Genomic DNA, 24,255 nt, shown 5'->3' with positions numbered 1-24,255 from the left:
TGCTTCTTTTTCCCTGACTTTAATTCCTGTATCATTCTGAAAATGTTTCTGACTGCATATTGACATGTCTGTGCTCCTCACACCTAGCCCCATCTTTTGATCTTATCCTGCCTCTGTCTTCATCTTTGGTAGTCAAATGTTGTATTAACTGCAATCTGCTAATTGTCCCCTGCTGTGGACTGTCCTCCACCTCCTTCCTCCCCTCCCTCTCTTGCCTGGCTTCATTTTTTGGACATTTGAATGGTATAAGTTGCATGGAGTGGGTCAGATCTGACTTTAGCCAGATCTGACATAATTTCAAGTGACATATTTTAAGTGTATCATCTGAAATATACCAGAAATAGTCCAGAAATCGGCCAGACGGTAAGACTAATCACTGTTTTTCTAAATGTATTCGCCTTTCTTTTCTCCCCTGCTGTTTAACCATGCTCCCATTTCCCCCACCGTTTTTTGCTCCACTAACCCCATACCCTCGCACCCTCAAACCACATAACTATCTCCCTTCTCTCTTATCTCCCCCGCCTCATTCATCACTAATCCTCACCCTATCCTTCTCACACTATGAGAAACTATCGCAACCCCTCACACTTAAAATCTGTGCCACTGACCCCCCCCCCCCCTTGATTCCTCTCTCTGGGGCACTTTGGAATGCCCGCTCTATATGCAACAAACGATCTCTTTACTTCCCGCAACCTTTCCTTCCTGGCCCTCACTGAGACCTGGCTGGCGCCCTTTGACATGGCCTCGCCTGCAGCACTGAGTTACGGTGGCCTCCAGTTTACCCACACTCCTCGCTCTGGCAACAGACATGGTGGAGGAGTGGGTATCCTTACTAAAAACTGTTCCTTCAACCCTATCCAACCACCACCCTCCCTCATCCTCCCTTCTTTCGAGGGTCACTCTGTCCGTATCTACGCTCCCTCCAATCTCCAAATGGCTGTCATATACCGACCACCGGACTCAGCCACTGCCTTCATCGACCAATTCTCCACCTGGCTCCTTCACTTTCTCTCCGCTGACATCCCCACCATCATCATGGGTGACTTTAATATCCCTACTGACACCCGCCAGCCAGCCCTTCATCCTTTGGACTCACCCAGTGGTCCTCCACAGCCGCCCACACAGACGGACATACATTAGACCTCATCTTCACCCGCCTCTGTTCCTTATCTAATCTCACAACCTCTCCCTTCCCCCCCCCATCTGACCACCATCTACTCACCTTCTCATCCTTATCCTCCTCACCTGCCCCCCATGTCCAGCCATTACCACATCCTCGCAGAAACCTCGCACATCTAGAAATTCACAGACTCTCTCTTACCCCTGTCCTCCATATCTTCACTCCACAACACGGACAGTGCCGCCGCTTTCTATAACTCCACCCTCACATCAGCCATAGACTCAGTCGCCCCTCTCATGCATGGCACAGTGCGACGAACCAATAGGCAACCTTGGCATAACAATCTCACAAAAAAACTTTGACAAGCATCCAGGGTTGCGGAGCGGCGTTGGAAGAAAACACGCCTGCCAAATGACTTCACTGCTTTCAAACAAGCTACATTTGACTTTAAGCCCTCACCTCCGCTAAACAGACCTATTTCACTAACCTTGTATCTTCACTATCCTACAACCCAAAACAACTATTCAGCACATTTAACTCCCTCCTCTGCCCACCACTGCCACCTCCAACTCCCTTCATCTCCTCCGAGGACTTTGCCACCTACTTCAAAAACATAATCGAACAAACAAGGCAAACCCTAACTGTTCCACCACCCCAACCACTCCATATACCAGACCTCTGCCCTTCCCTAATAACCTCCCTCTCCATCATCACTGAAGGAGAGCTTACTCGCCTCTTTTCCAAATCACACCTCACCACCTGTGCACTTAACCCCATCCCCTCCCACTTGCTCCCCAACCTCACTAACATGCTCATTCCAGCCCTAACCCATCTCTTCAACCTATCGCTATCTTCTGGTACCTTCCCCTCTGCCTTCAATCATGCCACCATCACACCCATCCTCAAAAAAACTAACCTTGATCCAACTGCTATGCCCAGCTACCGCCCCATATCACTGCTCCCGTTTGCTTCAAAACTCCTTGAACAGCATGTCCATGCTCAAATTTCCTCCCACCTCTCATCTAACTCTCTCCTTGACAACCTCCAATCTGGCTTCCCCCCCACCACTCCACCGAAACTGCCCTGACAAAAATTACTAGTGACTTACTCACAGCCAAAGCTAACAGACAGTTCTCCATCCTCCTCCTTATTGACCTGTCCTCTGCTTTCGACAGTCGATCACTGCCTTCTGCTACAGATTCTTTCTTCCCTTGGCATCAAAGACCTTGCCCTGTCCTGGATTGCCTCATACATTTCTGACCGCACATTTAGCGTTTCCCACTCCCACACCACCTTCTCATCCCGCCCTCTCTGTTGGAGTCCCTCAAGGCTCTGTCCTAGGGCCCCTACTTTTTTCCATCTATACCCTTGGCCTAGGGCAACTCATAAAGTGCCATGGCTTCCAGTACCACCTGTATGCAGACAACACTCAGATCTACCTCTCTGGCTCAGATGTCGCCTCTCTTCTGTCCAGAAACCCGGAGTGTCTGTCAGCCATATCCTCCTTCTTCACCTCTCGCTTCCTAAAACTCAATGTAGACAAAACCGAACTCATCATCTTTCCCCCATCTCACGTATCCCCCCTACCTGATCTATCTATTATGGTAAACTGCATCACGCTCTCTCTCGCACCTGAAATCCGCTGCCTCGGGGTAACTCTCAACTCTGCCTTGTCCTTCAAACCGCACGTTCAAACTCTTGCCACCTCCTGTCGCCTCCAACTCACAAATATTGCCAGAATCCATCCCTTCCTTACCCCACAATCTACTGAGACTCTTGTGCATGCCCTCATCATTTCCCGCCTCGACTACTGCAACACCCTCCTCTGTGGCCTCCCCGCTAACTCTTGCACCACTCCAGTCTGTCCTCAACTCTGCTGCCCTGCTAATCCACCTCTCTCCTCGCTACTCCCCTGCTTCTCCCCTCTGCAAATCCCTCCACTGGCTCCCAATTCACCAACGAATCCAGTTCAAACTAATAACACTGATCTACAAAGCCATCCACAACCTGTCCCCTCCCTATATCTCTGAACTGATCTCCCAATACCTTCCCTCACGTAATATCCAATCCTCCCAAGACCTCCTACTATCTTCCACACTTATTCACACAACCGCCTCCAAGATTTCTCCCGAATATCCCCCATCCTCTGGAATTCCATGCCTCAACACGTCCGACTATCCACCACCCTCGGATCCTTCAGACGGAACCTGAAAACCCATCTCTTCAAGAAAGCCTACAGCCTGCAATAACCATTCTGCAGCGTCACCATCGCCAGAGCCGCTGCCTCGCCCACTACCTTTGGCCTTTTCCCCACTATCCCATAGAATGGAAGTCCACAAGGACAGGGTCCTCTACCCTCTGTACCAGTCTGTCACTGTAAACTTGTTTACTGTAAACGATATCTATAACTCTGTATGAAACCCCTTTCTCATGTACAGCACCATGGAATTAATGGTGCTATATAAATAATAATAATATCAAAACCCCTGCTTGACTGCAAAAGACTTTCAGAAACAGTTCTGTAAAAAAAAAAAGCTGAGGTTGAAAAGAGAATGGCTTCTGCAAATGGATAATTATAAACACATTTCAAAATCCACAATAGAGTATCTCAAAAGGTGCAAGCTGAAGGTTTTACAATGACCCTCACAGACCCCTTATCTGAACATCATTGAAAATCTGTCGCTAGTAGTGTTGAGCATTCCGATACTGCAAGTATCGGGTATCGGCCGATACTTGCTGTATCGGAATTCCGATACCGAGATCCGATATTTTTGTGGTATCGGGTATCGGTATCGAAACAACATTAATGTAAAAATGTGTAAAAGAAAGAATTAAAACAAAAAATATTGCTATACTCACCTCTCCGACGCAGCCTGCACCTTACCGAGGGAAGCGGCAGCGTTCTTTGTTTAAAATTCGCGCTTTTCTTTCCTTTACTGAAGTCCCGGCTTGTGATTGGTCGCGTGCCGACCATGTGGCCGGGACGCAACCAATCACAGCAAGCCGTGACGTAATTTCAGGTCCTTCAGGATTTTAAAATTACGTTCCGGCGTTGTGATTGGTTGCGTCGCAGTCACATGGGAAACGCAACCAATCACAGCAAGCCGTGACGTAATTTCAGGTCCTTAAGGATTGTAAAATTACGTCCCGGCTTTGTGATTGGTTGCGTCGCAGTCACATGGGAGACGCAACCAATCACAAGCCGTGACGTCACGGGAGGCTGGACACGCGCGCATTTTAAAATGGGCGCGTGTCCAGCCTCCCGTGACGTCCCGGCTTGTGATTGGTTGCGTCGCGGTCAACCAATCACAAGCCGGGAGGCTGGACACGCGCGCATTTTAAAATTTTAAAATACACATTAATATGGTTCCCAGGGCCTGAAGGAGAGTTTCCTCTCCTTCAGACCCTGGGAACCATCAGGAATACCGTCCGATACATGAGTCCCATTGACTTGTATTGGTATCGGGTATCGGTATCGGATTGGATCCGATACTTTGCCGGTATCGGCCGATACTTTCCGATACCGATACTTTCAAGTATCGGACGGTATCGCTCAACACTAGTCGCTAGACCTCAAAATATCAGTGCATGCAAGACATCCCAGGAATCTCACAGAACTGGAAGAATTTTCCAAGGAAAAAAGGCTGAAAATCCCTCAAACAAGAACTGAAAGACTCTTAGCTGGCTACAAAAAGTGTTTACAAGCTGTGATACTTTCAAAAGGGGGTACTAACCATGCAGGGTGCCCAAACTTTTGTATCGGCCCATTTCGTGATTTGTAATTTTTATTATGTAAAAGATAAGATTTTTTTTTTTGCTTTAAAATACAAAGGAAATGTGTCATCTTTAACTTAAGCAAATTGAAGATGAAATGATCTCTAAAAGGGCTAAACTGTTCACAGTTAATCAAAACAGTAATTTTGACCAGGGGTGCCCAAACTTTTACATGCCAGTCTATATGAAACTTGAACTGCATCACTACAATGTAGAATATACTTACAAAAATGAAGGTACTTGGCGCATAAGTTGGCCAAGTCATGTGAGTCCACCAGCCGCAACAAGGCGTGTACCATTCTTTGATGGGACCCTAATCTTATATATTTTTTTTATTTGATAAATATTCGGTTAGGATCCCATCAACATTAGTTTTTGATCACATATGGGGTCATTCTGCATTTGGGAGAAATTGCATAACTAATTATGGGATCCAATTGTGAAAACTACGCATGTTTAGCTAAACAACATTTTACTGGAAAAAAACACATTTTTAGTTTTCGAATGTTCTAAAGTTTTGTGAAGCACCTGAGTGTTAAAATGATCAACACACCCTTAAAGAAATTCCTTGGCATCCATAATTTATTCCAACCAAATTGTCACTCAAAATATGTAGCTATCCTTCCTTTCCAAGCCAGTAGTTTTGGACCATACATGGTAGATCACTGTGTTAAAGAGAAACTTCATAACAAATTATGGGTTTTACTTTCTCCTATTACCCTTTGTTAAAATTACACATTTGGGGCCAGTTCAACATGACACTGGAAAATACTTTATTGCTAAATTTTAACCCTACTATCATATTAACAAACCAAAAGGGCGGTTGAAAAATGACAGACATAGAATAGACATGAGAAATATTGGTTAGTTTGTGTGATATGACTACTTGGGTTAAATATTTATTTCAAGTTTTCTGTATAAAGCGTGTAGGATAATCCAAATCCACTTTATATACTTTAGATTTTAAACCGAACTTTCACCCCCAGAGTCGACCAAGTTACCTTTTGAGGGACTCCTTTACTTGTCTTTCCCTATGGGAGTTCCTTTCCTCAACCTTACCACTTTTCTTTTTATTCTTTTTAAATCTTGCCCAGTTCCCTTTCCCTGTCTAGTTTTGTGTTAAATTTAAAAATGTTAATAAAGTTTGTTTGTAAAAGGTTATATGCATTCCAAGTTTAATTAAAAATGTAGAAACCTTAGCAATTTTCAAGTTTCAAATATTTTAATAAAGGAAAAAAAAACTTTCAACCTGAAATTACTGCTAATATAAAATACAATGTGCCATGCAAAAAAATGTTATTGGGATATGTTGAAGCAAATTATTACCACAGTGATACTGGTAAAATTTGAAAAATAGGCATGGTTTTAAAAGCAAATCTGTCTCCAGGTTTTTGCCACCTAATCTGAGAACAGAATAATGTAGAGATGGAGACCCTGGTTCCAGTGATGTCATTTACTGGGCTCATTGGTATAGTTTTGATAAAATCACTGTTTTAAAAGATTATTACTAGAGGACTAGTAAACCTGCTGCAAGGTAGTCAGGCACATTCATGAGTTCGTATAATCCTGCCCCTGTTGACTGCTTTCTATGTACACTGTAGATGGGCGGAAAGCTGCCAATCAGTGGTGTGGGTGGGGTTATACAGAGCTCGGCATTCAACGATCTGGTAGATCTGCAGCAGATAAAACTATGATATTATCAAAACTACAACTAGCCCATGCATCATACTGCTCTCAAAGGGAATTTGTCACCAGTCATTTGTTACCCCATGTAAGGCCAAAATTGGCTTTGTCACTAATGGATTAAACAATGGGCCTTTTTTTTTTTTTCTCATGATACAATCCAATGGAAATACTGGCTGCAATAACAGCTGTAGAAATATGCGTGTAAGTTTATTTTTTACAATTTGTCATTCTATAGCTGTGTAAAATGAAGCAGAAGATATTGTAGATCATTATCAGAAAAAAATGCCTGTATTGTGAAATATTTTTTTGAACAAAAATAGTGTTTAATAGAAGGCGGTACGGCATGTTATTTCTTTGAAATACAATAGCAACCAAGTGATCTATTTTGTACTATTATAGATTCTGTATAATGCTGGAGAGAAAAAGTGGGGGACAGATGAAGATAAATTTATCGAAGTACTGTGCTTGAGAAGCTTTTCACAGCTTAGGCTAAGTATGTCATTTTACCTAGTCTGTTCTATATAAAGACACTATGCTCACTGTTCACATTTATGTTCAGTTTTCTGTAAATCACTTATGATTTAGCTGTGCAACCCCTTTTTTTTTGTACATGTAAATTTACAATAATTACATTGTGAATAATAAATATATGGCTATTCAAAATGATCTACTTTTACTGTGTGTGTTAGACATCCATCTGTGTGTATACAGTATATAGAGGGATAATAAATGGAAGGGACTAAACTGGACATCTGGTTATCTATCTGCAGCATTTGATGAATATAAGAACATCTGCAATAAAACCATTGAGGAGAGCATCAAGGGTGAGATGTCTGGTCACCTGGAAGATCTGCTGATTGCAATAGGTAGTACACCTAATATGCTGACTGTCCTTTAACTACAATGCATTTCTTCCACCCCCTTTTTCAAGAGCCATAATTTGTTTTTTTGTTTTCCTGCCAATGTATCAATACAAGGTTAATTCATTTTACTATGCGATGTACTGGAAAAAGGGGGAAAAATGTTTTGTGTTTTTTTACTGAAATTGTTTAAAGAAAAAACTCTCAAATCCACAATTGGTTTTTTTTAGAGTTATTGCGCTCATAGTGCAGTTAAAATGACCTGAAAACATGGTCTTTCAAGTCCATAGTGGTTGCTCGACCATGTGATCTTTTCAGTCCCTTCTTCTGGCCATGCCCTAATTCTGTTTGTGCTCATCCATGTCCCCAAACAACTTGTCCACTTTTAGCCAATACACTGAGCTCTATCAGTTTGCTCAATCAGTTAAAGCGCTTGTTCTGTCTAAAATGAAAACTCTGCAGCCAGTCTGTGTGCTGCAGGCTTGTGAATTCTCCGAGTGCATGGACAGTGGGCTGCGAGGATTTGCTTACCCCATGAACGGTGGTTAAGTATTCAATATGCATACTCCTGGAAAGAACCTGTCTAGTGGACGTGGCCTTGCTCAATAGACCAGTATTGAGCAAGGCTGCGACCACTAGACTGGTTCTGTCTGAGAATGTGCTTATCGTATACTTGACCGCCGTTACCGGGGCAGACCACCGTGAATCCTTGCAGTGCGCTGGGAGGAGTCACAAATCTGCAGTCTCAGATTTCTTTTTAGACTGGACAACCCCTTTTTAAAGTTTGCAGTCACTCCATGTGAGTGCAGACTACTGAATCCTTGTAGTGTGCGTATTGTGTACTGTTAGGATTCTCCAGTGTTGATGGTGACTGCGGACTTTAATCAGAAGACCGGACAACCCCTATAATCTGTAACAGCTGCCAGTAACAGTGGATTGCTGCAGTAGTAAACTGCTGAACTGCAGCACTTCAGGCAGTCACTTAAAGGGCCACTGTCACCCCCCCCCCCCCCCCAGGCGTTATAAACTAAAAGAGCCACCTTGTGCAGCAGTAATGCTGCAGTCTAACAAGGTGGCTCTTTTAGTTTTTGATTAAGTTATTACCGCAATAAAACGTTTTAAAAATTGGCCAAACGTACCAGCTATTGTACCGGGAGGCGGTCCGAATCGTTCTCTCTGTATCCCCCAACTGCCGTCACTCTTGTCTTCAGGGCCGATGGTACCCGCCCCCTGCGTGCTGTTTCTTCTTAAATCCGGCGCCTGCGCTGTGCGTGCCTGCCTGGGGCCTGCGCAGTCTTCATTGTGAGTCACAGCTCAGACGCAGGGTGCCTGACTGCGCCTGTGCGGGCAGTGCGGCCACCCTGTGACTGACGCCCCGCCCCGCACTGTGTTATTCATTATGCTCAGTGCGGGGCTGGCATTCCTGGGCATGCGCACTGCGCTGTCCAGGCCCTCTCCCATCTACCCCTGCTCCCCCGCCTTACGGCATTGTTATTTTCGGCTGCCGCATTCCAGACGCTGGTGAGAATTAGTGTCTATTGCGGCAAGCTGCTATGTGTTTGTATGTTTTAATCGGGCGGATTATATGAGGGTCAATCTGTGCGGTAGCCCAGGGCTACCGCACAGATTGACCCTCTGTGACTGTGAATGCCCGCCGACATGTGCCCCCGGACCCGGTGGCCAGAGAGAGGGGGCCCGATTGCTGGACAATGGGGCAATGCTGGAGAGACACTGGGGGCAATGCTGGAGAGACACTGGGGGCAATGCTGGACACACTGGGGGCAATGCTGACACACTGGGGGCAATGCTGACACACTGGGGGCAATGCTGGACACAATGGGGGCAATGCTGGACACAATGGGGGCAATGCTGGACACAATGGGGGCAATGCTGGACACAATGGGGGCAATGCTGGACACAATGGGGGCAATGCTGACACTGGGGGCAATGCTGACACACTGGGGGCAATGCTGACACACTGGGGGCAATGCTGACACACTGGGGGCAATGCTGACACACTGGGGGCAATGCTGACACACTGGGGGCAATGCTGGACACAATGGGGGCAATGCTGGACACAATGGGGGCAATGCTGGACACAATGGGGGCAATGCTGGACACAATGGGGGCAATGCTGGACACAATGGGGGCAATGCTGGACACAATGGGGGCAATGCTGGACACAATGGGGGCAATGCTGGACACAATGGGGGCAATGCTGGACACAATGGGGGCAATGCTGGACACAATGGGGGCAATGCTGGACACAATGGGGGCAATGCTGGACACAATGGGGGCAATGCTGGACACAATGGGGGCAATGCTGGACACAATGGGGGCAATGCTGGACACAATGGGGGCAATGCTGGACACAATGGGGGCAATGCTGGACACAATGGGGGCAATGCTGGACACAATGGGGGCAATGCTGTCACACTGGGGGCAATGCTGTCACACTGGGGGCAATGCTGTCACACTGGGGGCAATGCTGTCACACTGGGGGCAATGCTGTCACACTGGGGGCAATGCTGTCACACTGGGGGCAATGCTGTCACACTGGGGGCAATGCTGAGCACACTGGGGGCAATGCTGACACACTGGGGGCAATGCTGACACACTGGGGGCAATGCTGACACACTGGGGGCAATGCTGGACACACTGGGGTAATATGCTGGACACACTGGGGTAATATGCTGGACACACTGGGGTAATATGCTGGACACACTGGGGTAATATGCTGGACACACTGGGGGCAATGCTGACACACTGGGGGCAATGCTGACACACTGGGGGCAATGCTGACACACTGGGGGCAATGCTGACACACTGGGGGCAATGCTGGACACACTGGGGGCAATGCTGGACACACTGGGGGCAATGCTGGACACACTGGGGGCAATGCTGGACACACTGGGGGCAATGCTGGACACACTGGGGGCAATGCTGGACACACTGGGGGCAATGCTGGACACACTGGGGGCAATGCTGGACACACTGGGGGCAATGCTGGACACACTGGGGGCAATGCTGGACACACTGGGGGCAATGCTGGACACACTGGGGGCAATGCTGGACACACTGGGGGCAATGCTGGACACACTGGGGGCAATGCTGGACACACTGGGGGCAATGCTGGACACACTGGGGGCAATGCTGGTCACACTGGGGGCAATGCTGGTCACACTGGGGGCAATGCTGGACACACTGGGGGCAATGCTGGACACACTGGGGGCAATGCTGGACACACTGGGGGCAATGCTGACACACTGGGGTAATATGCTGGACACACTGGGGGCATTGCTGGACACACTGGGGCAGATTGCTGGACATGCTGGGGTGTGCATTATACTGCATCAAAGAACAATAAACGTTGAGGGGGTGAGCATTATTATACCGCACTATACTATACGTGGCACTTAAATACGTGGCACTGAAATGCGTGATACGTGGCACTGAAATACGTGGCACTGAAATACGTGGCACTGAAATGCGTGATGCGTGGCACTGAAATACTGGAAAAAATATTTCAATGAAATAAAAACACACAATTTTTGACACGTACATTATTTTACGCATTTGAAAACCCTCGACCTGCAAAATAAATAAAAAAACAAACCAAATTAATACTCCCTGGCCCTGTTCGCAGCAATCCAAAGAGGGTCCCACGTGGATCTGCCATGGAGAACAGACACATCCGGAGATGTCTGCTCTCCACGGCTGCAGCAACACACTGACAGGTGCTCCGGCACCTGTTGGAGTGTTACTGCGCATGCGCGAGAGTTTACCGGCGTTCATTTACCCCGGGACTCTCGCTTTACGGCACTACAGCGTGGGAAAGTTGACCCGCACCTGTAGTGCCGTAAATAGAGACGCTGGCGCCATTGAACTCCGGAACAGTACGCGATACACTGCTAGGAGCTTCGCTTCTGGCAGTGTATCGCCGGAGAGCAGGGGATCGGCGTGGGACACTCAATTTTGGATTCTGCGGACACGGAGTATGGATTTGTTTTTTTTGGGGGGGACTTTTTCCCTAGGGCGAGGGATTCGCGTACTTGTATGTGCTGTATGGTGAGTATATACTCTATGTTATATGTACTGTGTGTCATGTATGTTACGTTTCTTGTATATGTATTGTGTACGTTTAAGTTTTGTGTTATTTACAATTGTGCTAAGTTGCCGGACACAGGCACAACTCTCCCATCAAAATACGGTATGGGAGTAGTAGTCCCATACGGCGACTTAGCACAATTTGGCGGCACTATCGTCGCATGGGGACACACACACGAACACAAATGTACACAGACACATAGACAGACACACACACATACATACCAGATTGATCAAGCGCCCGACATCGATCCCCATGCGACGATATGCCTCCATGATGACAGCCACAACACTCCGCCCACGCACTTCCGCCCACGGAATTCCTCCAGTTTCCCCAAAATTCCTGCTGCAGCGGTTTCTCCACCCATAACCGCAATAAAACCCGCAGATATTATTTGATCTGCGGGTTTCACAGCGGGTTTGATCCTCACAACGGAGGTCTGTGGGTGAAGAACCGCTGCAGGTACGCACAAAGAAGTGATATGCTGTTGGTTTTAAACCGCTGCGTTTCTGCGCGGTTTTTCCCGCGGCATGTGCACAGCGGTTTGCGGTTTCCATAAGTTTACATGTTAATGTAAATGTAAACGCTATGGAAACCACAGCGGAAACGCAGCTGCAAAAACAGCAAAGTCTGAACATGGCCTTAGTATGCATTATTTACCTGTCCCGTTCCAACAATGCGCGATGTTCTGTTCACAACATACTCTGCCTGTGACGTTCAGTTCATAGGGCCCCCGCCCTGTGACTGAACAGTCACAGGCCGAGGACACGGAACACGTAGTGGCATGCATCGGTGGAACGTGGCACAGGTTAATATAGCAAGTCCCGGGGCAATTAACTATCAGATCCTACAGCTACTACAGCCCCTGACCCCAACAGTGCGCCGATGTCCCCGCCTGCTCAGGCCACCAGCACTCGGCGCCCATTACAGCCACGCACAGCCGGCCGCACTCATCACAGCCGACCGCACTCAGCAACGCCACCCTCACTCAGCACCGCCGCACTCGGTCAGTAGATCCTGAGAGAGAAATATTTTAACAACATATGGCAGAATGTAAACAGTAACAGTCAGAATGGGTGCATAACATTACCACGGAATGGTGGCGCAGAATGGGAGAAGCACATGGCATGATGGGGACGCAGGATGGAGCAGCATATGACAGGATGGGGCCACAGGATGGAGCAGCACATGACAGGATGGGGCCGCAGGATGGAGCAGCACATGACAGGATGGGGGCGCAGGATGGAGCAGCACATGACAGGATGGGAGAGCAAGATGGGAGCAGCACATACCAGGATGGGAGAGCATATACCAATATAAATGCTCGCCACCCGGTTGTAGAACGGGTTCAATAGCTAGTATGTATATATATATATATATATATATATATATATATATATATATATATATATATATATATATATATATATATATATATATATATATATATATACCCAATCAGCACTCCCAATGTGAACACGTGCACGCTGCAAACTGCAGCACATAGATAAAAAAATCACAGCAGCACATGTACATGAATCGGCCATGTGAAAACACAGACAAATATAAATTTCTCAAAAATATTTTTTCATAAAAAAAGTTTCAAAAAATTTTTTTTTCATAAAACTTACAGTTAAATGGAGATTCTTAGCGCATAAATTGGCCAATTCATGTATGCCCATCAACCACGGCAAGGTGATCTCCCCCTGATGGGTCCTACTCTACTGTAATTTAACTGTAAGTTTTATGAAAAAAAAATTTTTTGAAACATTTTTTATGAAAAAATATTTTTGAGAAATGTATATTTGTCTGTGTTTTCACATGGCCGATTCATGTACATGTGCTGCTGTGATTTTTTTTATATATATATATATATATATATATATATATATATATATATATATATATAGAGATATATATATATAGATATATAGATATATAGATATATATATATAGATATAGATATAGATATATATAGATATTTATATACATATTTTTAATTTTTTCATTTAAAAAAAAAAAATTAATGGAACCTTTATCATTAGCAATACGTCTACAGAGTGGTGTAATGTTCAACCGTCTGCGTATATTGCTCCACAGCGCAGCATAATGTTCCAACATAAACTTACCGTACTTTGTTACATAGTGCGGTATAATGTTCCCCCATCACCGTATGTAGTTGCATGGCACAGTGCGGTATAATTGTCCACCATCTGCGTAAATTGCTCCACAGTGCGGTTACATTTTTACACCTTCACCGTATATCGGTCCACAGTGCGGTATCATAATGCTCACTTCGCACTGTTTATTGATGTGCAGTAAGGTATCCTAATGCTTCCCGCTCGCCTTTTAGTGATCATCCGCGCGGTATAGTAATGCTGAACCCTCACCGTGTAATGTTTTGCAGTATGGTATAATAATGCTCCACCATGACCGTTTATTGATCTGCAGTGCGGTGTAATAATGATCCCCCCTCACCGTTTATTGATCTATAGTGCGGTATAATAATGCTCCAACATGACCGTTTATTGATCTAAGTGCCACGTATCACATATGTAAGTGCAACGTATTTCAGTGCCACGCATCACGCATTTCAGTGCCACGTATTTCAGTGCCACGCATTTCAGTGCCACGTATTTCAGTGCCACGTATCACGCATTTCAGTGCCACGTATTTAACTGCCACGTATAGTATAGTGCGGTATAATAATGCTCACCCCTCAACGTTTATTGTTCTTTGATGCAGTATAATGCACACCCCAGCATATTACCCCAGTGTGTCCAGCAATCTGCCCCAGTGTGTCCAGCAATCTGCCCCAGTGTGTCAGCATTGCCCCCAGTGTGTCAGCATTGCCCCCAGTGTGTCAGCATTGCCCCCAGTGTGTCAGCATTGCCCCCAGTGTGTCAGCATTGCCCCCAGTGTGTCAGCATTGCCCCCAGTGTGTCAGCATTGCCCCCAGTGTGTCAGCATTGCCCCCAGTGTGTCAGCATTGCCCCCAGTGTGTCAGCATTGCCCCCAGTGTGTCAGCATTGCCCCCAGTGTGTCAGCATTGCCCCCAGTGTGTCAGCATTGCCCCCAGTGTGACAGCATTGCCCCCTGTGTGACAGCATTGCCCCCTGTGTGACAGCATTGCCCCCTGTGTGACAGCATTGCCCCCAGTGTGTCAGCATTGCCCCCTGTGTGACAGCATTGCCCCCAGTGTGACAGCATTGCCCCCAGTGTGTCAGCATTGCCCCCAGTGTGTCAGCATTGCCCCCAGTGTGTCAGCATTGCCCCCAGTGTGTCAGCATTGCCCCCAGTGTGTCAGCATTGCCCCCAGTGTGTCAGCATTGCCCCCAGTGTGTCAGCATTGCCCCCAGTGTGTCAGCATTGCCCCCAGTGTGTCAGCATTGCCCCCAGTGTGTCAGCATTGCCCCCAGTGTGTCAGCATTGCCCCCAGTGTGTCAGCATTGCCCCCAGTGTGTCAGCATTGCCCCCAGTGTGTCAGCATTGCCCCCAGTGTGTCAGCATTGCCCCCAGTGTGTCAGCATTGCCCCCAGTGTGTCCAGCATTGCCCCCAGTGTGTCCAGCATTGCCCCCAGTGTGTCCAGCATTGCCCCCAGTGTGTCCAGCATTGCCCCCAGTGTGTCAGCATTGCCCCCAGTGTGTCAGCATTGCCCCCAGTGTGTCAGCATTGCCCCCAGTGTGTCAGCATTGCCCCCAGTGTGTCAGCATTGCCCCCAGTGTGTCAGCATTGCCCCCAGTGTGTCAGCATTGCCCCCAGTGTGTCAGCATTGCCCCCAGTGTGTCAGCATTGCCCCCAGTGTGTGACAGCATTGCCCCCAGTGTGACAGCATTGCCCCCAGTGTGACAGCATTGCCCCCAGTGTGTCAGCATTGCCCCCAGTGTGTCAGCATTGCCCCCAGTGTGTCAGCATTGCCCCCAGTGTGTCAGCATTGCCCCCAGTGTGTCAGCATTGCCCCCAGTGTGTCAGCATTGCCCCCAGTGTGTCAGCATTGCCCCCAGTGTGTCAGCATTGCCCCCAGTGTGTCAGCATTGCCCCCAGTGTGTCCAGCATTGCCCCCAGTGTGTCCAGCATTGCCCCCAGTGTGTCCAGCATTGCCCCCAGTGTGTCCAGCATTGCCCCCAGTGTGTCAGCATTGCCCCCAGTGTGTCAGCATTGCCCCCAGTGTGTCAGCATTGCCCCCAGTGTGTCAGCATTGCCCCCAGTGTGTCAGCATTGCCCCCAGTGTGTCAGCATTGCCCCCAGTGTGTCAGCATTGCCCCCAGTGTGTCAGCATTGCCCCCAGTGTGTCAGCATTGCCCCCAGTGTGTCAGCATTGCCCCCAGTGTGTCAGCATTGCCCCCAGTGTGTCAGCATTGCCCCCAGTGTGTCAGCATTGCCCCCAGTGTGTCAGCATTGCCCCCAGTGTGTCAGCATTGCCCCCAGTGTGTCAGCATTGCCCCCAGTGTGTCAGCATTGCCCCCAGTGTGTCAGCATTGCCCCCAGTGTGTCAGCATTGCCCCCAGTGTGTCAGCATTGCCCCCAGTGTGTCAGCATTGCCCCCAGTGTGTCAGCATTGCCCCCAGTGTGTCAGCATTGCCCCCAGTGTGTCAGCATTGCCCCCAGTGTGTCAGCATTGCCCCCAGTGTGTCAGCATTGCCCCCAGTGTGTCAGCATTGCCCCCAGTGTGTCAGCATTGCCCCCAGTGTGTCAGCATTGCCCCCAGTGTGTCAGCATTGCCCCCAGTGTGTCAGCATTGCCCCCAGTGTGTCAGCATTGCCCCCAGTGTGTCAGCATTGCCCCCAGTGTGTCAGCATTGCCCCCAGTGTGTCAGCATTGCCCCCAGTGTGTCAGCATTGCCCCCAGTGTGTCAGCATTGCCCCCAGTGTGTCAGCATTGCCCCCAGTGTGTCAGCATTGCCCCCAGTGTGTCAGCATTGCCCCCAGTGTGTCAGCATTGCCCCCAGTGTGTCAGCATTGCCCCCAGTGTGTCAGCATTGCCCCCAGTGTGTCAGCATTGCCCCCAGTGTGTCAGCATTGCCCCCAGTGTGTCAGCATTGCCCCCAGTGTGTCAGCATTGCCCCCAGTGTGTCAGCATTGCCCCCAGTGTGTCAGCATTGCCCCCAGTGTGTCAGCATTGCCCCCAGTGTGTCAGCATTGCCCCCAGTGTGTCAGCATTGCCCCCAGTGTGTCAGCATTGCCCCCAGTGTGTCAGCATTGCCCCCAGTGTGTCAGCATTGCCCCCAGTGTGTCAGCATTGCCCCCAGTGTGTCAGCATTGCCCCCAGTGTGTCAGCATTGCCCCCAGTGTGTCAGCATAGCCCCCAGTGTGTCAGCATAGCCCCCAGTGTGTCAGCATTGCCCCCAGTGTGTCAGCATTGCCCCCAGTGTGTCAGCATTGCCCCCAGTGTGTCAGCATTGCCCCCAGTGTGTCAGCATTGCCCCCAGTGTGTCAGCATTGCCCCCAGTGTGTCAGCATTGCCCCCAGTGTGTCAGCATTGCCCCCAGTGTGTCAGCATTGCCCCCAGTGTGTCAGCATTGCCCCCAGTGTCAGCATTGCCCCCAGTGTGTCAGCATTGCCCCCAGTGTGTCAGCATTGCCCCCAGTGTGTCAGCATTGCCCCCAGTGTGTCAGCATTGCCCCCAGTGTGTCAGCATTGCCCCCAGTGTGTCAGCATTGCCCCCAGTGTCAGCATTGCCCCCAGTGTGTCAGCATTGCCCCCAGTGTGTCAGCATTGCCCCCAGTGTGTCAGCATTGCCCCCAGTGTGTCAGCATTGCCCCCAGTGTGTCAGCATTGCCCCCAGTGTGTCAGCATTGCCCCCAGTGTGTCAGCATTGCCCCCAGTGTGTCAGCATTGCCCCCAGTGTGTCAGCATTGCCCCCAGTGTGTCAGCATTGCCCCCAGTGTGTCAGCATTGCCCCAGTGTGTCAGCATTGCCCCCAGTGTGTCAGCATTGCCCCCAGTGTGTCAGCATTGCCCCCAGTGTGTCAGCATTGCCCCCAGTGTGTCAGCATTGCCCCCAGTGTGTCAGCATTGCCCCCAGTGTGTCAGCATTGCCCCCAGTGTGTCAGCATTGCCCCCAGTGTGTCAGCATTGCCCCCAGTGTGTCAGCATTGCCCCCAGTGTGTCAGCATTGCCCCCAGTGTGTCAGCATTGCCCCCAGTGTCAGCATTGCCCCCAGTGTGTCAGCATTGCCCCCAGTGTGTCAGCATTGCCCCCAGTGTGTCAGCATTGCCCCCAGTGTGTCAGCATTGCCCCCAGTGTGTCAGCATTGCCCCCAGTGTGTCAGCATTGCCCCCAGTGTGTCTCCAGCATTGCCCCATTGTCCAGCAATCGGGCCCCCTCTCTCTGGCCACCGGGTCCGGGGGCACATGTCGGCGGGCATTCACAGTCACAGAGGGTCAATCTGTGCGGTAGCCCTGGGCTACCGCACAGATTGACCCTCATATAATCCGCCCCTGATTAAAACATACAAACACGTAGCAGCTTGCCGCAATAGACACTAATTCTCACCAGCGTCTGGAATGCGGCAGCCGAAAATAACAATGCCGTAAGGCGGGGGAGCAGGGGTAGATGGGAGAGGGCCTGGACAGCGCAGTGCGCATGCCCAGGAATGCCAGCCCCGCACTGAGCATAATGAATAACACAGTGCGGGGCGGGGCGTCAGTCACAGGGTGGCCGCACTGCCCGCACAGGCGCAGTCAGGCACCCTGCGTCTGAGCTGTGACTCACAATGAAGACTGCGCAGGCCCCAGGCAGGCACGCACAGCGCAGGCGCCGGATTTAAGAAGAAACAGCGCGCAGGGGGCGGGTACCATCGGCCCTGAAGACAAGAGTGACGGCAGTTGGGGGATACAGAGAGAACGATTCGGACCGCCTCCCGGTACAATAGCTGGTACGTTTGGCCAATTTTTAAAACGTTTTATTGCGGTAATAACTTAATCAAAAACTAAAAGAGCCACCTTGTTAGACTGCAGCATTACTGCTGCACAAGGTGGCTCTTTTAGTTTATAACGCCTGGGGGGGGGTGACAGTGGCCCTTTAAAAATTTGCTATGGGCCCTTGCCTTCTCTAATTCACAAACATCTTGGTTTCGAAAATTTGCAACAAAATTTTGCTCTGCTAACACTCATATTTTGCTTTGGGCTCACTGCGTAACTTACCCCCTTAAACAGAAAGTTTTGATATCAGTAGTGAAAGAGAAATAACCATGATGTGGCTTTTAAAACCTGCACTGCATGTCAATTTTGAGGAAGAAAAATAATGCAGCGTTTATTTATCTATTATCTTTTATCTTGACATCTTTAAACTTTGATTAATCATTTCTTTGTTACAGTGAAATGTGCGAGGAATACTGCTGCTTTCTTTGCAGAAAGGCTTCACAAAGCTATCAAGGTGAATATTTGAACTGAGTGTTCCAGGTTCTAGGAAAATGTTCTAATTTAGGTGTTCGACATTATAACGTATCATTATTTGTGGATATATTTTTTATTACAGGGTGCTGGGACAGATGAATTCACTTTGACAAGAATAATGGTCTCTAGATCAGATATTGATCTTGTAGATATCCGTGCGGAATACAAGAAGCTTACTGGGGAGTCATTATACTCTGCTATTAAGGTATTTGTCCACCAAGTTTGGATTCCTCATATGACCCCAATTCTTCAGGGACATCTGATGTCCAAAGCACCAGATTTCATTCATTCCATCAGATTAATAGAAAAGAATATTAGCAAAACGATATAGCAATATTTCGACCATATGTCTTGAAATAAGACAACAATTGAAAGCAATAGATCTATTTCTACTAATTATATTTTCATCTGCTGGATTGCATAAAATAAGAAGTTTTAATCTAGCTCTGATGCCTTGGACCCTGGGATATTGTTTATGGCAATATTAATAAATTTAGATGGACTTTAATCATTGAGTTCCAAGTAATAGTAAGGCATAACTGAGTGATCGGGTGAGCAGCAGTGAACATAATTGAATGCGTAAAAGGTTAGATTTATCCACCAAAGGATTTCAACATAGATGATAAGTTTGCCCCAAGTCTAAGCAATTTACCCAATACTGTCTAATTGTTAGAGAGTTTAAACGTAGACTAGACACTCTTAAAAAGCTCCAGATTTATCATAGTAGTTTATGCAGTTTGATATATCTAACGTATGGGCTTATACCAACTAGTAGTTGGCTTACGCCACTTCGCTTTTGAGAGAGGTCACACCCCTTGTTGGACAAAGCGCAAAGAGTCTTTCATGACCTGCACCATATTTATAATGGGTAAATCATGCAGCTGAGGCCAAGAAAACTAAATCTCCGAGCACAAACAAATACTCAGAGATCACCCGAGCAACGAGTATACTCGCTCATCACTAGTTTTAGGCCATTATTTTTTGGTCAAGTGACACCAGATTTGTCGCATTTAGCTTGATTTAATCCTACTCATTGTTAATTTATTTCCCAATTTGACAGGGCAAGGGTGAAGTATACTTGAACACTGTAATATAACATTGATTGCAACACAAAATAAAATGTTCTTTCAGATGTATAATGGCATTACATTTCTGCATCCTTAGACTCTGTATGCATACACACTAAGGCTATTATTTTATGTGCAAATATAAAAATCATATAAATTACAGGTATGATTGTTTAGAAACCTCTTGTTCTGCGTGCTCCTGCTAAATACTATGTAGGCCGTTTGAAACTGGTGACAGTTCCTCTTTAAAACATTATTGTAATTAAAGCAGCATCCTCAAGTCAATTATATACTTAAAAACCTGTTCCCAAAATTTAGTTTTCATGTTGGTTTACATGCTCGACATATAGCTAATACCTTCTGTGTCACTCTTGCAACTGCAGTGCGAGAAACTTGCGCGAGTATCTCTCCTCAATACCCTGCACTGCCGCCGGTGGTTTGGACCGGAGCGTTCAGCTGCATGGAAATACCTGCAGCCACACACTCTGGTCCCCCGAGCCGGCGGCAGTGTCGGGTATTGAGGTGAGATACTCGCGTGAGTTTCTCGCATTGTAGTTACAAGTGTGACACCGGCCTAACACAGCAGGCTCCAGCCCTTAATAGTGATCAGAGCCAACTGTTCATTGCTGGTGAACTTCTTAAATACTGCCAGTGATTGACTGCATCATCTAAATGATCTGGGTATGGGGGTGCATTATCTAACCCGCACACTGACTCTCACAATGAAGTTGTGGGGTGCCAATGGTAGTTCTATGGCAGCCAATAGCCTGTTGAAGACCGCTGTTCGCAGTTGGAGTCCTACTGTATATGCAGTGGTCAGTTTGACAATATACTGCAATACTAGAGTAATGCAGCATATTGTATAATATCCACGCTTCAATTTGTTATCTGATAATAGACTGTAATGCATCATATTGTAATAGTGATCAAATGATCGCAAGTTCAAGTCAAGAGGACGAAAAATAAAGTTTAAAAAAGTATGAATTAACTCCAGAATTGTGTATTTTTGGTTACCTTTGGTTTATTTAAAAAACTAATAAAGCTGTGAACCCCAAAATAGTACCAATGAAAACAACCCGAATACTTGCAGAAACTACTAGTTTGCTTTTATTGCATTCTTTGTGTGTGAAGCTGGACTCTGAATTTTACCCTCTTTCTACCATTGGACGTACTATTCTGTCCATTTGGGGTGGATCCTGCTTCCCATGGACTGAATCGGGTAAGGGTTGGGGCTAAGGTTAGGGTTGGGGTTAGGGTTAGGGTTGGGGGCTGGGGCTAGGGTTAGTGCTACAGTTAGGGTTAGGGTTTGGATTACATTTACGGTTGGGATTAGGGTTAGGGGTGTGGTTAGGGTTACCGTTGGGATTAGAGTTAGGGTTGTGTTTGGATTAGGGTTTCAGTTAGAATTGGGGGATTTCCACTGTTTAGGCACATCAGGGGCTCTCCAAACGCGACATGGCGTCCGATCTCAATTCCAGCCAGTTCTGCGTTGAAAAAGTAAAACAGTGCTCCTTCCCTTCCGAGCTCTCCCGTGCGCCCAAGCAGGGGTTTACCCCAACATATGGGGTATCAGCGTACTCAGGACCCATTGGACAACAACTTTTGGGGTCCAATTTCTCCTGCTACCCTTGCGAAAATGCAAAACTGGGGGCTAAAATATAATTTTTGTGGAAAAAAAAAAAAGATTTTTTATTTTCACGGTTCTGCGTTAACTGTAGTGAAACATTTGGGGGTTCAAAGTTCTCAGAACACATCTAGATAAGTTCCTTGGGGGGTCTAGTTTCCAATATGGGATCACTTGGGGAGGGTTTACTGTTTAGGTACATCAGGGGCTCAGCAAATGCAACGTGTCGCCTGCAGACCAATCCATCTAAGTCTGCATTCCAAACAGCGCTCCTTCCCTTCCAAGCTCTGCCATGCACCCAAACGGTGGTTCCCCCCCACATATGGGGTATCAGCGTACTCAGGACAAAATGGACAACAACTTTTGTGGTCCAATTTCTCCTGTTATCCTTGGGAAAATACAAAAGGGGGGGCTAAAATGTAGTTTTTGTGGGGAAAAAAATAATTTTTATTTTCACAGCTCTGCGTTATAAACTTCTGTGAAGCACTTGGTGGGTCAAAGTGCTCATCACACATATAAATAAGTTCCTTAGGGGGTCTACTTTCCAAAATGGTGTCACTTTGTGGGGGGTTTTAATGTTTAGGCACATCAAGGGCTCTCCAAATACGACTTGGCGTCCTATCTCAATTCCAGTCAATTTTGCATTGAAAAGTCAAATGGCGCTCCTTCCCTTCCGAGCTCTGCTGTGCGCCCAAACAGTGGTTTACCCCCGCATATGGGGTATCGGCGTACTCAGGACAAATTGCACAACTTTTGAGGTCCAATTTCTCCTGTTACCCTTGGTAAAATAAAACAAATTGGAGCTGAAGTAAATTTTTTGTGAAAAAAAAAATTAAATGTTCTTTTTTTTTTTTTAAACATTCGTGAAACACCTGAAGAATTAATAATCTTCTTTAATGTGGTTTTGAGCACCTTGAGGGGTACAGTTTTTAGAATGTTGTCACACTTGGGTATTTTCTATCATATAGACCCCTCAAAGTGACTTCAATTGTGATGTGGTCCCTTAAAAAAAAAAAAGTGGTGTTGTAAAAATGAGAAGTTGCTGGTCAACTTTTAACCCTTAACTCCCTAACAAAACAAAAAAAATTTGTTCCAAAATTGTGCTGATGTAAAGTAGACATGTTTTGAAATGTTACTTAAGTATTTTGTGTGACATATCTCTGTGATTTAAGGGCATAAAAATTCAAATTTTGAAAATTGCGACATTTTCAAAATTTTTGCCAAATTTCCGTTTTTTTCACAAATAAACGCAGGTAATATCAAAGAAATTTTACCATTGTCATGAAGTACAATATGTCACGAGAAAACAGTGTCAGAATCATCTGGATCCGTTGAAGCGTTCCAGAGTTATAACCTCATAAAGGGACAGTGGTCAGAATTGTAAAAATTTGGCCTGGTCATTAACGTGCAAACCACCCTTGGGGGTAAAGGGGTTAAGATCAAGAAGGAAACCTTTTTGTTTTGCATGTTTTTTTAAATGGGTTTTTAAATATTTTTTTTTTAAGTAATTATAGTAGTTTCGGCTGCTTTAAGAAAATGTATACAATTGGGATTTAATAGGTTTTTATACATTATTTCACTAAGGAACATATGTAGGGTGGAGAAAATCAACTGGGTGTGTGCTATATAAAACACAATGATGTCTTCTGAGTTCACATGTATGCTATTTTTCCATCTGTTTTGCAGTCTGACACCTCGGGGGATTATGGCGCAGCTCTGCTAAAGCTCTGTGGCGGCGATGACTGAAATGAGACAAAAATGATTACTGTGATGAAGAAATAAGAATTTTTCTACCTCTACCTTTCTACACTCTTAAGTATTGTGTGCCCTCTGCAAGTTGACACCTAACTGCCGAACAGCAGCTGAATAAACTGCAATATTACTATATAAAGCAACACTTTAGCCAGACACTATACTCCTGATTCTCTTCAGTACTCTTTTACTTGTTTGTTACTTTTGACCTTATTTTGCAAAGAAATGAGGAATACAACACAGGTAATAGTATTTGATAACCTGTTATAAATTATACTTCGCCCTATTAAAAGACACGCTTCTCATAAATTTGTACATGCTTGATTTATTTTATTCATTGCTTACAAGTCTTTGGCATTCACCATATTTAGTATAGCAACACTATTGATGCAGTATATTTATTGACCTACTGATCTCTGCCATTTGATGTTATAGTCATGAACCAGAAAGCACAGGTTGAACCTGATGTCTCATTTAGCCTGTGTATGTAAAGATGAGTAGCACAGAAAGATACTACCTACCTAAAATGTTATGAAAAGCAAAAATGCAAATAGAGGGAAAAAAATAGAAATAAAGGAGTTAGGATCAAAAACGCAATAAAAAGTTATGTACAGGAAAGAACAGTTAATTATAAGGCAGCAGTTTCACTAAGGGATGAGCACAAGCAGACAAGTAATTCTAGCAGTACAAAAGTTTTAGGTTAAAATAAGTGGGGGAGGTAAACTTCCTCAGCTAAGTTACCTTACTTGCTACATAAGCCACCTTTGGCATGGAAAAGTGATACGCAATTTGCAGCATGACACAGATTTGAGTTTTCTCTTGTAAGAGACTGTCTCCGTAATATAGGTTTCGTGTAAGGTCTGTGTGT

At 46.5% G+C, this 24,255-nt stretch overlaps 1 protein-coding gene across 3 annotated transcripts in view; it reads left to right on the top strand.

Moving 5' to 3' along the window:
- The window catches only part of ANXA3 (annexin A3), a 111,688-nt gene extending 87,992 nt beyond the window's left edge, over window positions 1–23,696 (top strand). For all 3 annotated transcript variants that reach the window (XM_077275488.1, XM_077275483.1, XM_077275496.1), the window contains exons 9-13: window positions 6,980–7,073; window positions 7,351–7,446; window positions 18,866–18,924; window positions 19,027–19,149; window positions 23,322–23,696. In XM_077275488.1, the coding sequence (XP_077131603.1) occupies window positions 6,980–7,073; window positions 7,351–7,446; window positions 18,866–18,924; window positions 19,027–19,149; window positions 23,322–23,381 (432 nt within the window). In that variant the 3' untranslated portion in view covers window positions 23,382–23,696. The remainder of the gene's footprint in view (window positions 1–6,979; window positions 7,074–7,350; window positions 7,447–18,865; window positions 18,925–19,026; window positions 19,150–23,321) is intronic.
- The last annotated feature ends 559 nt before the right edge of the window (window positions 23,697–24,255 follow it).

This window comes from Ranitomeya variabilis, chromosome 1 (genome assembly GCF_051348905.1).
Source record: "Ranitomeya variabilis isolate aRanVar5 chromosome 1, aRanVar5.hap1, whole genome shotgun sequence".
In the NCBI taxonomy this organism is placed as follows: domain Eukaryota; kingdom Metazoa; phylum Chordata; class Amphibia; order Anura; family Dendrobatidae; genus Ranitomeya; species Ranitomeya variabilis.
The sequence above is the reverse complement of the archived record's forward strand: the minus strand, read 5'-3'. Positions and strand labels throughout refer to the sequence as shown.